The 18,038-nt window shown below is 44.0% G+C and overlaps 2 protein-coding genes across 2 annotated transcripts; one reads left to right on the forward strand and one right to left on the reverse strand.

Moving 5' to 3' along the window:
* Positions 1 to 157: 157 nt before the first annotated feature.
* Positions 158 to 16,933, reverse strand: LOC111595689 (protein Cep78 homolog). The gene is made up of 9 exons (XM_023309531.2): positions 16,364 to 16,933; positions 16,175 to 16,280; positions 3,445 to 3,748; positions 3,192 to 3,382; positions 2,550 to 2,726; positions 2,327 to 2,501; positions 1,761 to 2,256; positions 1,329 to 1,695; positions 158 to 1,271 (listed from the first exon to the last, which is right to left on the reverse strand). Exons 3-9 carry the CDS (start codon positions 3,743 to 3,745, stop codon positions 609 to 611), a joined length of 2,370 nt encoding a protein of 789 aa, XP_023165299.2. The 5' UTR covers positions 3,746 to 3,748; positions 16,175 to 16,280; positions 16,364 to 16,933; the 3' UTR covers positions 158 to 608.
* On the forward strand, positions 9,565 to 16,040 carry LOC111595686 (cadherin-23). Its single transcript, XM_023309527.2, has 10 exons — positions 9,565 to 11,081; positions 11,143 to 11,343; positions 11,399 to 12,194; positions 12,259 to 12,667; positions 12,723 to 13,377; positions 13,445 to 14,039; positions 14,100 to 15,130; positions 15,182 to 15,576; positions 15,634 to 15,778; positions 15,842 to 16,040. Exons 1-10 carry the CDS (start codon positions 9,565 to 9,567, stop codon positions 16,038 to 16,040), a joined length of 5,943 nt encoding a protein of 1,980 aa, XP_023165295.2.
* Positions 16,934 to 18,038: the final 1,105 nt, after the last annotated feature.

Consider the following 18,038-nt stretch of genomic DNA (forward strand, 5'->3'; position numbering starts at 1 on the left):
GCATACATATTTAATCCTCAATCAACTTATACTCGAGTATTTGAGCAAATTTAAACAGTAGCAAAACTACAAAATGTATTGACTAACTAAATATTATTCCATTATAACATTCTATAGTAGCGGAAACAAAACAAAACAAAATCAAAAGGCCAATAAATCATTTGAGGAAGGCGCAAATACTGATTTATTAACAATTTCAATTGGGGGCTAAATGAGAGTTTGTTAGCGCGTTCTTGCCGCCGCTTTGCAGTGAATTCAATTCATTAGCTTGATCTACTCTCTTCTGCTAATAACAAAATTGCGTAAATCGTGGTGTTTGGCATCAGTGTTTTTTTTGTTTTCTAAATTACTCAATTAACGGCAGAATAGATTAATCTCAATATGCATGTCTATCTGTAATAATCTAATGATCGCAACAATACGTGCAATATACCAATATCTACAAGCGCGACAATGGATCACAGGCGTAACTGAAAATTTGATCCTATGCTCTTGAGTGTTTCCCTAGGGGTTCCGTTGGGTGTCTGCCTTATGGTGTCGAGCAGTTGGCGCTACTCTAAGACTGCCAGTTTTTGTTGTATGTGTCGATGCGGGATCCTAGTTGGCATTTAATGATTCTTCTCATTCTTTTTCCTCTGCATCTCCAAGTAGACGCTGCGCGGCGAAACAATCTGATCGACAGCGTCCTTATCGTCAATGAGTTCCTCCTCGTCCTCCTCGTAGTGGGTCGTGCGTCGCATGAAAACTTTCATCGGCGGCATGCCGTTACCGTTGTCATTGCCACTGTCCGACTGTGCACGTGTCGTGCTCTCCGTCTTCTCGCCCTCCGAGTCAGTGTCATTATTTGGCGATTCCTGCGAAGACTCCTCCATATTGGCCATATATGTATCCACCTGCATATAGTCGCCGCTCTTCACCTCACGTCCACTAGACGAACCATTGGACTGCTGCTTCGATTTATGGCGTTTCTTGCTCGACTTGCTATTAATCTTGCGCTCCAGCTCGGCCATGTACAGGGCCATCTGGCTGTTGCCTATGTCGCTATACTGCTTCTTGATCTTGGTAATATGCTTGCGATTATCGTTGCGTGCACAATCCCCAATGTACTCTTGCTCATATTGGCCGTTGCTGTGCGGCTTCTGCATCATATCCTGCTCCTCATAGTATTCATCTTCCTGTCCCTCGTAGCGCTGGCGCTCCATTTGCTGCTCATTCACCATGCAGCTGTCGCCAATGTCCATCTCGAACTGCACATTCGGATTGAGCTTGAACTGCAAAGTACAAATAAATTATCAATATATATTTCCAGTTTAAGTGTCATGCCTTACATCACGCTCGTTGGAAAACTCGTGATCCGACTTGGATTCACGTTTCTTACTGTTGTCCTTGGAAAATGCCTCAACATATTTAATCTCGCTGCGCACCTTGCGCACCTGCATCTGCTGACGCAACTGTGGATTGTCGATCATTGCTTGATAAGCCTGATGCTGCTCCTCATCGTCGTCGTCCTCCTCGAGCTCCTCGGGAGCCACCTCCAGCATTTGGTGGTGATGCTGCTGCTGCTGCTGTTGCTGCTGCTGCTGCTGCTTCCGTAGAGTAGCATTGGCGCTGCGTGGCGTGGAATCTGAGCTGGTGACAGCACTATTGACCAGCTGCCCGGCGTGGTTGGTCATTGGTGGCCCGTTCTTAAAGTTCCTGGAAAAGCAAGGACAGCGGCATTGAGAATACTTGGACTAAGGCTAAAAGTATTTGATAGTTACGTCTTGTTAAAGGATTGCAAATAATCATTCTTGACGAGCACATAGCCCTTGGGCAGAGCTGTGTTCTCGATCACCTTCTCCTGCTGCTGCGGCGGCGGCGGCGGCGGTGAATGCATCTGTGACGAGGCTCCTTGTCCCATCGACATCAGCTGGTGATTGAGCTTCTCATTGAGTTTCTCGGCCTTCTTGCGCAGCGTACGCTCCAAGGACAACTGCTCCTCCAGCGTCTTGGTGTGTGAGAGCAGCTGGGAGATGCTATACTTCTGGCTCTTGGGCAGGCTCTGCAGGCCATTGATGCAGCTCAGGTCGTACTTGGGCTCCTTCATCGCCTCCTCGTCCTCCTTGCCAAAATGATCGCGAATCTGACGCATCAAAAACTTACTAATCGCCGTATTATGGCGTACATTAATCTCGGTCATGGCGCTATTCAGACCGAGGCACTCGAGGATTAAGTTCGCTCCGCAATCGGTCAGGCCGCAGTTCTCCACATCAACGGCTGTTAAGGTATGGTGGATGATTCAGAGACGATTACAAATGCAGCCGCTGCTGCGCTCTTGTCTACTCACTCTTGACCCAGGCATCCTCCTTGAGCACCTCGACTATCGGGCGTAGTCCATTGTCGCCCAGGTCCGGATTGTTGGCCAGGGAGATGTAGCGTAGACCCGAGATCGAATCAACGTCCACGCTGCGATATCGCAGCGACATCTCCCACCCTTCGGAGTAACGCGTTATCTTTTGCATCTGCAAGGATTGGGTTAACCTAGCACAAATCTAACGCCAATAACATACCTTAATCATGTCAGCAACAAATTCGGCGCCCTTCGGACCAATGTTGCACTCGGAGATATTAAATGTCTCCACGTGATTCAAGTATTTGACGGTACCGCAGACCGCCTCACAGCCCTTGTCTCCAATGTAAGATTTCTGGAAGCTGACCTCCTTGAGGCAGTCATTCGAGGCCAAAGACTGTAAGCATAGGCAAACAGGTTGTAATATTTAATTAATATTTGCAATAGAGAGAAAGGGCGAGAGAGAGGGTGGCGTAACCGATCCTATAAGCTATATATACATTCAGGACACTGAGCCAAGTCTAACTAGCTTGATCTGTCTGTCCGTTCGTCAGCAAGAACTAAAGCTATATTTGTTCATCTATAGCAAAATATGTAATATCGATAAATATCGATTTGAGTGAGTTTTTCTTGGCGTTAAATAGATCGAGTTCGACCTATATAGCTTATGAAAGATGTTAAATGATCAATACCTTCACCCATTCCCTGCAAATTTTAAGTGCTAGATATAGAATGTGAAACTCGGTAAGCACATATTTATTTGCCTGGTCTTATGCTTGAGCTTTGCACATACGAATCCAAATTATTTGACAGTCTATATTGCAAGCTGATCAGGGTGTTTGTTAGTCGGGCAGTTACTTACCTTGGCAATGCACTCAATGTAGCCATCCTGCAGCGGCAGACCCTCTAGCTTCAACACGGTCAAGTTCTTGTTGAGCTTAACACAATTGGCAATCGCATCAACAAGACTGTTAAAAATAAAGCGCGTGTAGATGACCGGCTTTTGACGAAAAAGTCGTGCACGGTTTTCAGTGTCGATTGGTAAAACAATATCTATACATCATATAGGAAAGTAGTTCAAATATAGCTCTTACTCTTATTTAAATACTACTCACTATTTCCATTGGTGCGGCGCATGCGTATTGCCAGTGACTGAAGCACTAGATCATAGTGCAGTGCCTCGATGATCAGTAGCCACTCACTGACGCCCAGCTTGTCACCCAGCAAATCGAGAAGTGTGGTTGCATTTGGATTGGAGCGTATCTCTGGCACCGGTGTCAAGTTCTTAGCACGGCACAGCTCTAAATAACGAAAATGAAACGAACGGCTTTTGCTTGATTTCTTTACCACCGGGGGCAGCGCTACCACCACACTGGGTCTCTTCTTAGTATCGCGTCCACGTGCAAAAAGAGACATGTTCTAAGAAAACAGAAATTGATGTAAACCAAAATTATATTATATATTATTTTTTTCGTTTTTGTATAATAAATCAAAGTTGATCTAAAAATATCAGCATTTTATTGTCATCAAGTAGTTTAACCTTCAAAGTTATGTAAACTCAACGCACTTCCGTTTTAAATATTTTGAATTTCCAACCGTCAACTTTTCCAGCCTTCCACTGAGCTCTCCCGCATTGGCGAATTGTAAACAAACCCACCCCCCTGCCCACTTCATACACGCAATGAGCTCGCTCACTACACTGAAATTCACGCTTCGTTAATTGCTCGTGTGCCTGCACAGTGCAGCAGTAACGTTCGGCTGTTGGCGCTGTCGACGCAGACGCCGACGCTGACGCCACTTTGCTGCCGGTGACAACAACGACGACGTCGACAGCAATGTTTTAATTCCCATACAGCACAAGCCGGCAGACGCAACCGTTTGAGCCTGGCCTGCAGTCAGTCGTAGAGCGACAGTTGAGCAAAACGCTTCGACTAGCGCCGTGCAGTCTGCAATTCGAATAAACGGTAAACATTTTCGAAAGTGCAATTCGGGGTTGCTCGTGTTTTCGTGTGTGCAGCAAGGCAATAAAAAGCGAAGATCGCTTAGAACCTTTTTGTTTTCAGCACGTTCCCGTGGCGTCATGAAATGCTATTAAAGTGAAGTTTCTTGAGCAAGTTCCCTGAATGACGACGTCCCATAAAAGTTCCGCTTCGTGAATTGCCCAATTTCGTCGACACGTTTTTATTGTGTTCTATTTTGCGTGCGCGTGTGAGTATGTGTGAGGCCCGTGACATCTGCCTAATTACCAGAGACGTCGTGTGCTGTACTTAAGCCCTAGCGCAGGGTTCTTTAAAATGCGTTAACCAAATTCAAATTAGCACACAGGACACAGGGCTGTAATGTAATTAAAACAAACGTCAACTGGGTTTCGCATTGCAACGAAGGATACTTGATATTCCACACGAGAACAGAGGGTAAGTTTTGATGAGCTACTGCCCAACGCGAGGAAGTGATGTACAAATGAGAACACCGAGCAGGTATTCCTTAAGTCGAGGAAAGAAACATATATTAATTTAGACCTAGGTTGAATGCAGGATCCACCAGTTCAGCATAAGAATAAATAAAATATAGAAGTTATGCGAAGTCCATTAAGTAGTTCAACAAACGCTCATCTCTAAGCACAAGTCAAGACTTAGAGAAAGCCGATGATTAAAACCAAGGACTTACCACCTCTAGCAAAACTAATCTAAGTCGAAGTTCGAATGCGAATTCGATAGTAAAGCTTGGAAGATCACTCATAGTGTAATGGATTAGTTTTATTGAATTCCATTTTGTGCTGATATTCGAATAGTGCAATAAACGCTCTGCTGTAAACACAAAAGTAGAGGCTAGACTTACGAGAAGGTCGATTATTACAGCCAAGGACTTGCCAGCTCTAGCAAGACTAAGTAAAGTCGAAGTTCGAATGCGAATTCGAATGCGAATTCGAGCAATTAGTGAAATATGCAAATGGGGAGGCCTAGAAAAGGAGACGAAGTGTAACTGACGCATTTGTTTCGACACCGGCTTCGTCGACGTTTCAGTTAGCTACGCGTTGGCTGCCGGCATAAGCCACGATTATGCGCATTACCATGAAAGCGGTGCGGATGCGGGGCCCTCCAGCTGAACTCTTGGCTGACTCCGGGGCTATGACTCAAAAAGCAAGCTACCGCAACGAAGCTGCATACAGCTCCCAGTCCCAATGACTGTGCCCCCTACCCCTGCCCCACCAGCGCTCGCAATACGCTTTTGTTTTGTCAGCAACAACAACAAATATTGTAACAATAGTTTTTGCTGCTGGCGTTGAACTTGACTGTCAGAAGAGAGCCGCGTTTCGGAATCGATGTGCATGACAAAAAGGGCTCTAATATGGGGGAGGAAGTGTTCAAATTGGAATAGTCGAGCCATAAGCTCATTTGTTTGCTCACTCGCTCGCTCGCTCGTGCGCCGGAAACTGAAGGCAACATGGAGTACGCAGACACAGACATGGCCATAGCTGGAGATGCCAACTGCGACTTCAACTTTCAGCTTCAACGCCTCAGCATATTTTTATTAATTAAATGAAGCTGTTTTTCGTTGTGTGTGTGTGTGTGTGTGTGTGTGGTGTGTGAACAACACGGTCGCAGCAGCTTATCCCCAAAAGCCTGTCGGCGCTTGCCATGGAAAGCCGTCCGCTGTCAATTGAGCTTGAAACAACAAGCTGGAAGTTAGCCAAATTATTGTTTATTGGCATTTCCTTGGCATTCAAATTATGTTTGAAATTTTATTGTGGTTGCATGGGAAACCGCAAAATCGAAAAGATACATTTGAATCTATGGGATACACAGTTAGCGCCGTCTCGACTGGTTGTCAAAACAGAATTTCACTTTTCCTAATACGCTGATCGATGGAATTGGAGCTGCAGTTGGAGCAGTCAGAACAGGCCAAGCGTTAACAAATGGACGCCTTCTGGCCAAAAAGCCAAGCCAAGCCAAGTTTTGTCAGCTACGTTTCGCGCTGAATCGACCCAAAAACGTTGAGCCACGCAAATTTATGGTTTTTGTAAGGAAAAGCCGCGTCAACGTCGAGTCGTCATGCTATATGAACTAACTACTGCAAGACGCTGCCATTTCCTCACTTAAATAAATTTCGGGAAATACCTTTATATAAAATACATATATATTTGCGCTAAATTTGCTCTAATTCGCCAAGTTTTAAAATAATTGGCTCCATGAAAGTAATACCAAGAGTTATATCAAAGCCCCCAAATTGAGGCAATGAGTGTTAATAAAGCCGAGCTTATTGCCTACAAAACGATAGTTAAATTGGGCTAGTTACATATACCTTGATGATTAGACTCCTTAGAGGGCTTTTAGTTCGTTTTGCAACTCGAATCAAATCAATTCTTGGCAAACTTTGAAATCTTAAATATTCTAGTTAATTTTGTTTTATTGTTTTTTTTTTTACTTCGCACATTTTTAAAACTTTCTAAAATGTTTAACCGCGTCAACGGCGCATTAAAAAGAATCTGAAAAATACTTCTATAGGAATTATTTCAAGTGAAATCTAAGGCAACGAGCAAACAAATTATAAATGGCAAATTTCTAAAAAGCTGAAAGAAAAATTTGGCCAATTTTGCTAAAAGGCATATGAGAGGATATTTAAACGAAATCAAATTGTTTTTATTTGACTTGAGATCAAGGCTAACTCACGTATTAAGTTACAAGAGCTTAAGTTAAAATTTCTTATAATATATAAACAAAATTCATAGTTGAATCAGCTGAAACTGAAATTTCTTATAATATAAGAATATATAATATATAATATAATTAGCAAAATATTTGAAATATTCACAAAAGAAAATAATCTGTTTATAGGACAACTAGAATATCGACAGCTTCACATTTCATAACCCAAATAGCCAACATATTTGGCTGTTATTAGCCGCAGTCGTAATCATTGCAGCATGAAATTATAGATGTACATACTATACGTCTATACAGGCATACATCTATCATAAATCTGTGGCTGCCAGCAACCACCCGTTCGAGCCACTGACCAAACAACCCAATTGCCGTACTTTATATAAAAGCGCTAGCCATAAATATACACACACACACAAACATAATTACCTTAAGCAGCCTCTAAATACCAGTAAGGAAAATTGTTTTTGGAAAAACATTAAAAAAAAGAAAATGTTGCATGCGACGGTTGAAAGCGAAATCAGCCATTATTCCAGACGCAAATGAAATCATTTTAAATAAAATATTCGCCCCGAGACGGCTTTGACTAGCATTTGAAATTCATAAACGACCTTGTCTATGATTTTCCAACACAAGATAGATATGGCTTTCCAAGAGGTTGATGTAACACGCAATTGCTAATGAGCTGCAAATGTTGCGGCAAGAGCTTCAGCACTTATATCTCTCTGAGTATCTGTGTGTATGAGTATATGACTGTATCTGAATCTGCAGCTGTATCTGTATCTGTAGCTATATATTTGTATGCATCTGTATCTTTTAATATAAGTATACTTATTTATATCTCCATACTTTTATATATGTCTTCATATAGGCATATACATCTATAGCTTCAAATGTATCTATCTATACATCTACAGATGTATCTAAGTCTGTATCTGCAGATGTATCTATATCTATATCTGCAGATGTATCTTTAAATGCATCTATCCATATATCCAAAGTATCTATATGTCCAAATTATCTATGTCTAAAAATATATCTATATCTATACCTGCAGATACATCTTTATCTATATCTCCAAATGTATCTATATCTATACCTGCATATAAACCTTTACCTATATCTCCAAATGCATCTATAACCAGATTTATCTATGTCCACACATATGTCACCAGATTAATCTGTATCTATATCTACCCTGTGTCTGCATATTGTAATTGCATCGATATATTACAACTGGCGGGCAAAACGCTTAACTTGTTGCCCACAAATTGCTTCACAAATTATGAAATGTAATTGTGAATTCAATGAACTGCCTCAACCAGAGGCGTGGCAAGTGCTCTGCTTTAAATAAGCATAGAGCGAGTTCAACACAACTTAGACAATGGCAATGCCTGGCATTAATAAGCAAACAAACTAGCTGACAGCAACGATGCTGAGCACACGATGCTATGACAGATGGATGCATCACACAGTCGAGATACATTTTCACACGCACCACAATCCGATCAGATACAACTGCAAAAACCACACAAAGCTAAGCCAACAAGATGAGCAAATTGAAATTTGGCTAAGAAATGAAGTGAACATGCTTAACTAGCAGATACCCTGCAATATACAGAAGTTAGACCCGTACATTCATAGACCCGATCATAGATCCAACATCAATGTTTATATAGACATATCTTAAAGAAGTTATTTTATTATGCTATAGATGGGCTAAGCCGAGTGGTATCTTTAAGTCCACTTAGTCCATCCACCAGCTACCGATGTAGGTCTTTATATTAAGTTTATAATTTGCAGTTTTCACTTAGACTTACCAGATATGCAATTAATTGGCTAGCAATACATAGAAGCCAAGTACAATTAATAATGGCCAAGTAATTTACAAAAACGTAACGGTCATTAAACTCAAAAGCAAATGAAATTTTCCTAAGCGGAATTCCGGGCTAATGCCAAAAGAAAGAAGAAGTCAATGAAAGAAAACAAATTTCGACGCTTAATTAATTTGCCCATAAAACTTTCGCAAGATCTTTTTTTGTGCAGCGACTTCTCACGCAGCCCACAGAGACCAGAACGTGCTCTACCATCTGGAAGCCACAGAAGAGTGTGAGTGTGTGAGTGAGTGTGTGAGAGTGCGAGTGTGAGTGTGTGCGTGTGTGTGGCCAGTAGCATTGAGCAACGTTTTGTACGACTAAGCTTTCTGGGCATTTGTGTTGTGTTGTGTTGTGTTGCAACTTGCAACCAGAAGCAGCAGCAGAAGCAGAACCAGAACCAGAATGGACAACAGCAATCGAAGAAGAAAGCAGCTAGCCGTACTTCCAGAATTTCAGATATACCGCTCCAAGCTGTCGCTCCAGTTGCTGGCATTGTCTTTAGTCGCACTCATTTGTAAATTTCTTATTAGGTTTACGTACTCGAAATATCTCAAGCGAAACTCTTTTAAGGTCATAAGGCACAGAGCACAATTTTTGTACACATTTTTTAATGTCATTTTGGGTTAGATAAATATGGGTTAACACTCGCGTTGTTGTTGTAACACTCCGTCTATTTTCTAGGTGCCCGTTGTCTAATATGGTCGAGTGCGACCTGTCATGTAGCAGCTGTCGACAGCAGTTGGCTTCAGGTGCTCGCAACATAATAATGTACAAAGCAAAACAGTCCAAGGCAATTGCCAGCATAGACTATAAGAAGGTGCGTTTAAAAGTCCAGGGCTGTAGCTCGAGTCACATCCTATTCGCAATACTCGCAGTATTAATTGGTTTGGCGGCTGCGAATCGACCGCCGCGCTTTGCCATCGATGGGCAGTCGGAGATTGTGCTGCGACTGAAGGAGAGTCCCGAGACCAGGGTGGGCAGTCACATATACACGCTCAAAGGCTACGATCCGGACAACGATCCGTTGTTCTTTGGCAAGCGCAACTCGCACGACAGCGAGATCATACGCATCGAGAACACGGGCGGCAACGAGGCGAAGGTCTTTCTGGCCAAGGAGCTGGATCGCGAGACGCAGGACGAATATGCCATAGTGCTCACCCTGACGGACAGCCACTACAACGATCACAATTACGTGACGCAAAGCTTTCTGCTGCTGGTCGAGGACATCAACGACAATGCACCCATCTTCCTGCCCTATCCGAATGCCATCGAAATACCCGAGGGCAGTGCCCCGGGCGTGATCAGCACCCTGGAGGCCACCGATGCCGATGAGGGTGCCTACGGCCAGGTGGTCTACTATCTGCAGGAGCTGGACGGCGACAATGACATATTTAGCATTGCCACGCATCAGGGCAAGGGCATATTGAGACTGCAACGTGAGCTGGACTATGAGAAGAAGAGTTTGTATCAGCTGCGCATCTTGGCCATTGATCGCGCCAACCAGGGCCCGGTTAATACCGGCACGGCGGCCATTTTGGTCAAGGTCAAAGACATTGAGGACCAGCCACCCGAGTTTGTGGAAGTCCAGGCTGTGGCACGTATCGCCGAGGATGCGCCCGTGGGCACAAAGGTGCTGCGCGTACGTGCCATCGATGGCGATCGTGGCATTAACAATCCCATCGCCTACACACTGGATGGCAATGATCTGTTCGATATCGATGCGCATACGGGTGTGGTCTACACTCTGGCTGTGCTGGATCGCGAGGAGGAGAGCGATCATGTCAACGGCGCTCACATATTGCGGATCAGCGCAACGGAGCTGTCCAAAACAGCCGACGAAGTTCAGCTAGAGGCAGCAACGGTACGCACCGAGGTGACCATCATCGTGACCGATGTCAACGACGAGATACCCACCTTTGGCGAGGTCATCTATCGCTGTGAGGTCAACGAGAATGCCCAGACCAATACGCCGCTCAACTTTATCGATGGCGAGGTGCAGAACTTCGTCTACGATCACGATGAGGGCAAAAACGGCACGTTTCGTTTATTTCTGGATCCGCCCAACGATCTCTTCGAGATCGTGCCCGAGCTGGCGGTTAATGAGGCGAACTTCATGTTACGCGTTAAGAATTCCAAGTCGCTGGACTTCGAACAGTTCGACGAGGTGAACTTTACCATCTTCGCGCGAGAGATCGACGAGCCGGCACGCTGGAGGTGCGTTGTCTAAAGGCAAGATATTTGGTTCAAAGAATTCATATATCATATTTTGTTTCAGCTCGGCTCACGTACAGATCTTTATACGTGATCAGAATGACAATTTTCCAGAGTTCACCCAGGCGATCTACAATGCAGGCGTGCCCGAGAATAGCGATCAAGGCACAATCATCACCAAGGTGGAAGCGATCGATGTTGATTCCGGAGATTTCGGAACTATGGGCATACGATATACGAATCTAAGAGGCGGCATTGCACATCTGTAAGACCATTCACAACATATCAAATCAAAGTCTAAACTCCTAGGAAATTCACAGATTACATCTGCATCCCATAACGGGTGCAATAACCATCAAGACACCGGGCAGTGCTGCCTTCGATCGAGAGATCATTTCCCGTCACTATTTGACAGTCGAAGCCATCGATAATGTGGGTCAGGGCAATCGGAATACTGCTCAGATCATACTAGACATTCAGGATGTCAACGACAATGCGCCCATCTTTTTGCATCGTCAGTATGAGGCAAAGCTCTTGGAGAACAAGGGCGAGTTTGAGACGCCGCTCCAGGTGGAGGCGCGCGATCTCGATCTCAATGGCACCGAAAACAGCCAGATAACCTATGAGATCGTCGAAGGACTCTACCGCATGAACTTCACTATTGATCCGGAGAGCGGTTTGATACGGCCCCTACATCATTTTGACTATGAGGAACTGGTGGAGAGCCATCGACACGCTGTGCGCCCGACCAATGCGGATATGCGAGAGATCGATCTGCTCGTACGCGCCCGGGACTCGGGCATACCAATGCTGTCCACTGTTGTGCCCGTTCTTATCTATTTGCAGGACGTCAACGACAATCCGCCCATCTTTCAGAAGAGCTTCTATTCTAAGACCGTGCCCGAGGATCTTCCAGGTGGCAGCTCGGTGCTTCAGGTGCTGGCCATCGATCGCGATGGCTCCTCGCCCAACAATGCGATCGTTTATCGCATACAAACGGGCGCCAGTGACAAGTTTATCATAAACTCGGAGACGGGTGTCATAACCGTGGCTCAAGGGGCCAACCTGGATCCAGATCTGACCGAAAGCAAGCGTCTGATCTATACCCTGAATGTGGTAAGCTTTGAAAAAGAAAACAATCCAATGCTCGCTGAGATTATTGAAGTCTTTGCTCCCTTAGCTTGCATTGGACGGTGGCCTGGGCAACTCTCAGATGATGAACACGGCAACGGTTAACATTAGCATCAAGGATGTAAACAATAAGCCCCCCATGCTGCAGGACTTGCCTGCACTGAAGATAGTGGAAAACACACCCGTGGGCACCTTAGTCTATCAAATAAAAGCTACAGATCCCGACCAGAATCCCATTTTGCGCTACAAGCTAAACGCGGCGCATTCCGAGGCACGCAACGAGGAGGGCGCCCTGGTGAAGATAAGTGAATATGATTATCTGGGAGCTTTCGATCTAGATGCTATACAGGGCTATTTGAAGGTCATCAAGTTATTGGATCGCGAGAAAGTGGAGCACATCAAGCTGGCCATAACTGTTGAGGATTTGGCAGCTGCCAAGGGCAAGCAGATTGTGGAAAGTATGTACATCAATCTTGAGTCCAAACAATACAATTTAACAATCCCAATCCTCAGCTTTCCTAGCAATTCAAATACAGGACGAAAACGATAATAATCCCAAGTTCAGGCAGCCGTTCTATAGGCAAACGATCACCGAGAACAGCATCAATGGCGTCCTGATTGCCACTGTGCTGGCCTATGATGTGGACAAGAATCGTACGATCAGCTACGCCCTGGAGGGCAATCCCATCTATCGTAGTCTGGTCCACTTGGACGCACAGACGGGCGAGATTGTGGTGGCCAGCAAAATCGATCACGAGCAGCATCAGTGGCTCAACTTCAGCGTGCGAGCGACTGATGCGGGCCTGCCGCCCAGATCGGCTCTGGTGGATGTCTTTGTCAGCGTCCTGGATGAGAACGACAATAATCCCTACTTCATAGGTGGCAGCAAGAACTATACGATCAGTGAGAGCGCTGCCCCAGGCACTCGAGTGGCCACCGTGCAGGCGGCCGATGCCGATGCGGGCGACTTTGGCAAGATCACATTTCTCATGGATCGCATCAGTTCGCAGGGCAAGTTTACTATAGATGCTGATACGGGCGTCTTAAGCGTGGCCGATAAGCTCGATCGCGAGACGAAGGATTCGTACAATCTAGTGATCGAGGCCTGGGACAACTATCAGTTTGGCTTCTTAGCCGGCGAGAGTCGGAATGCATTCAAGCAAGTGTTGTAAGTGAACTTAGGGGAGCTTAAGGACTCGTACCCATTCTATCTAATAATGAAACTTTATTGCCAGCATAAACATATTGGATGAAAATGATAACGCACCTGAGATCAGTGTGCCCAGCAGCTGCATTCTGATCACCGAATATCATGAGCTGCATGAAAGTATTGCCAGCATTGTGGGCAAGGATGCCGACGATCCAGCCACACCAAACGGACGGCTGGAGTTCGCCATCGGCAAGGGCAACAGAGAGGGTCTGTTCGAGCTTAGGCAACTGGACCCGTGGAACGCTCAGATCTATGCCAGTAAAACACTGCGCAATAAATTTGGCAACTACACTCTGACCATCAAGACAAGGGATTTGGGCGTGCCTGCAAATCTGGTATTGAATACACTGGACATCTGCGTTTCGGACTTCAACGACAATGCACCTGTGTTTGTGAGGCCCTTGCACAACACCACGATCCGCATACCCGAAAATGCTACCGTCGGCACCATGATACTGCAGGCGTATGCAAGTGATGCGGACATTGGGCAGAATGCGCTGGTGCGCTATCGCCTGAAGCCCGATCCTCTAGGCAGCTACAAGCTGTTCGAGCTGAGAGCTAACACGGGCGAACTGTTGCTCAAGGAGCGCTTGAATCGGAACAAGCAGAAGATGCATGAGGTCAGTCTGGATTAGTTTTTAACAATCTCAAATCTAAACATTCCAAATTCTTCCATTCAGATTAGAATCGAGGCCTACGATCAAGGCTTGCCCACCTCCCTGAGCACAGATCTGGATCTCACCATCTACGTGCGCAACGTGAACGACTACGAGCCGCAGTTTATTGTGAACGAGATCTCGGTGAACTTTACGGAACACTCTGATCCAGGCGCAGAGCGCATCAAGCTGCCGGATACCATAGATAAGGATGAAATGGAACTGGATGATCCGGAAGAGTCGCCCACCCAGGTTTGCTACTTCATACTGCGTGGCAATGAGGCAGGCTACTTCCGCCTGAATCCGGAGAGCCATGTGCTGACTGTAGAGCGCGAATTGGATCGAGAGCTGATTGCCAACTTTACGTTGTATATAAAAGCCACAGAGAACTGTGCCAATGACACGCTGGAGCAGCATGGCCGAGGACTTGAGATTGAAAACAAAGTGAATAGCGGGCAGAACCAGTTGAACTATGATCGCTTCAAGCACTCGCGCCATTTGCGCGGCATTAGCCTGGAGTACGAAATGTCCACATCCGCCGAGCCGGAGGCGCTGCTATCCTACGATAGCTATGTGGATGCCAACAGTGCTGAGAAAGTGGACAGCACCGTTGTGTGTGTGCGGGTGCGTGTGCTGGACATCAATGACAATCCGCCAAAGTTTCGCTCGAAGATCTTCACCGGTGGCATCACGACCAGCGCTGACTTCGGCCAGAGTTTCATGCGCGTGGAAGCCTTTGACCCGGACGAGGGTGAGAATGCGAAAATCGCCTACTATCAGGTGGGCGACATAAGGCAAACCTTATCCGAAGGCCTCGAGAACGTGCGCAAGGCACCCTTCCTCATCGATCGCAACACTGGCGAAGTGCAGCTTAACTTCGATCCACAGAAAGGCATGAAGGGCTACTTTGACTTTATGGTGCTGGCGAACGATACGCTGGGCATGCGAGATGTGGCGCATGTCTTTATCTATCTGCTGCGGGAGGATCAGAAGGTGCGGATTGTCTTTCGACTGCAGCCGGACGAGCTGCGCTCCAGAATCGATACATTCAGAGAGTAAGTATCTTTATCCTTCCCTAACTTTCCTTACTAACCTTCACTTGATAGCACGCTGGGCAACGTGACCGAATCCATTGTCAACATCGATGAGATCAAAGTGCATGAAAACAAGGATGGTTCGGTGGACAAGACGAAGACGGATCTATATATGCATTTAGTCGAGCGCGAGGATAACTCCATATACGAAGTATCGGAGGTGCTCAAGCTGATAGACACGCACATCGAGAGTCTGGACGATCTGTTCAAGGATCTCAATGTATTGGACACGCAGCCCGCCGAGGCGCAACTGCTCATGGCCAGCCCGACCCGAGGTGCCATGTTCGTCTGGCTGGTGTTCACAAATCTGTTCCTGGCCTCACTCCTGGTCGTCACACTGGCGCTGTGCGCCTCGCAGCGCAAGGGCTACAAAAGACAGCTGCGCGCTGCCAAAGTCAACATATTTCGTAAGCTAAACAAGAACACAATCCCGCCGACTGCTAATCCTTTTAAACTACCACCAGGTGGACACTCTTCCACATCGCTGCAGCATCCCCCTGAGCCAGCGACACGCGTGCCCAATACCAACAAGCATAGCGTGCAAGGCTCTAATCCCATTTGGCTGAAGGGATACGAGAACGAATGGTTCAAGACCGAGGAAAATCTAAGGTTAGCCAAATAATAAGAACTCTGTATAGACAGATCTTAAAACTGACTCAACTTTGCTTACAGCGTTGGCGGCCAGGACTCTTTGGATGATAATTTTCTGGCCATTGGCACACAGGACCTACGCGAAACCCTCAAGGGTACTGCCAAATTGTTTAACAATACGAATGACCTGAATCGGCATTTCAATTTGTACAACCAAATCGACAAACTAACGAATAATGCTCAAATCTTAGCGCGTAAACTGGAGACTACAGAGTTATAGCGGGCGCAGGAGCCTTAGTATGCTGCAATCTATTTATTATACCTAGGCTTAAGATTAATTAGCTCATAAGCGTATCTTAAGATTGGAAACATGTAAATATATATTTGGTAAAAAACAATAAGACCGTTACTTACTGTAGTTAATTTCTTGCTTGCGATATTGCACAGTTTAGAAGAATGCGTTTTTTATAATCCTAGTGTTCCCTCGTATTTCCAGACATAAAAAATATAACATTAATAGCTGCGCCATGGAAAGTTAAGGCTTCGTTAGTAATCGACAAAAGGCAAGGCTAAGAATTCTGAAAAGTTAGGATCGGCACTTACCACGTCCGTGTCTGTCCTCCAATTCGCCGAAGATTATAAATATATAAAATATTTAGTTTTGTTACGACTACTTTAACAGGTAGGCATTTGTAATCATTAAACACCTTGCCTACTGGGCAACAAAATACAATATCGTCATAAACTGTTTACTGTATATATCTATCAATCCGTGACCTTAACCAACTGGTTTCTTTTTGATTTCTTTTCTGTTTAGCTTGGTTTGGTTTGGTTTGCTTTGGATTGGTTTGGCGTGGCGTGGCGTGGCTTTGCTTGGCTTGGTTTGCTTTGGTTGGGTGGGCTCTTTGGCCAAAGCAGACCAAATTCGCTGCGGAATTGGCTGTCCTGTTTGGCTATAACGTTCTGCTTTGTTTTTTTGTTTTTCTTTTTAATGAAAAATTTAATAAGCAAAAATTTCAATTGCAATTCCAAAATTTAAGCTGGCCGACCACAAAACGAAGAAAGGCAAAACCTTGATTGATCGCTATAACGCGGCTTTACTGTTTTTTTGAATTGGAACTATGCGTGTATGTGTTTAGACGAAGGAACTGGATTATAGTCAGAAAGTTGTGTTGTTTGATTTATTTTGTCTCGCCAGCTCGTTCTGACAGTCTGCAAAAGCTTGCTACGAAACGCTCCGACATGAGACGCCCAACTGAAAACTAAAGCAAATGTTCAATTGTCAACAAAAAATCAAACGATTTTTTTTCATTTACATAAAATATTTGAAACACAAATCAAATAGATCTAACACATACCATACGGTATGATAAGGAATTCTTATTTTGATTGAAAGCTTAAATCAAACACAACTTCGAATTATTCCAAACCCAACAGCAATAGTTTTCTTTATACATAGATTGGTTGGATGGTAAAGACAGATATTCAAATTCATAAACAAAAACTGCGATTTTTTTGCCAGAAATTTTCGTATAAAACACTGAGTTGCAGTTGCCATAAAATCAATATTTTTATTTTTTTTTCTATTTTTATTTTCTTAGGCTTATAATATATATATTTCTTTTTTTGTTTAATATTTTTTCGTTTATAATAATTACACAAATTAGATCACAAAAATGCATGTAAACTACAAAAAAATGATTTGAACCTCGAACCAAATAAAAATAAAATTCAAAAACTTTTTGAACCAATCCTTGTTTTTGGCCGAGTTGAAACGTGGAGGTGTTTTTGAATGGATGGGCTGATTCTATCTTCTCTTAACAAATACATCTCCATGTATACGTTAAGATATATATATATATATATATATAAAAGGTTCGTTTGAATACAAAACGTAAATAATATAATTAAGTTTATATTTAAAAGAATACATTGTTTTTTAGCTTCGCAAAGAATTTTGTTCGTGTTACTTGCACAGCGAAAAAAGTATTTATTTGTATATATATATATATATATATATTTGAATATATATTTGTAAACTAGTTGCCAACTAAAGTTAACTAAATTAAGTTAAATTAAATTAATGCCAAAGATCAATCAAATCAAAACAGTACATATAAAGATATAGAGATAGATAGAAAGAGAGAGGATTAATATACACGTGTTTAATATAATTGTATATATTTATGTATACATATATATATATAGATATATATATATATATATATATATATATATATATATATATATACATATATATATATATATGCATGTATTT

The sequence above is a fragment of the Drosophila hydei genome, unplaced genomic scaffold (assembly GCF_003285905.1).
Source record: "Drosophila hydei strain 15085-1641.00,03,60 unplaced genomic scaffold, DhydRS2 tig00008119-arrow-pilon, whole genome shotgun sequence".
In the NCBI taxonomy this organism is placed as follows: domain Eukaryota; kingdom Metazoa; phylum Arthropoda; class Insecta; order Diptera; family Drosophilidae; genus Drosophila; species Drosophila hydei.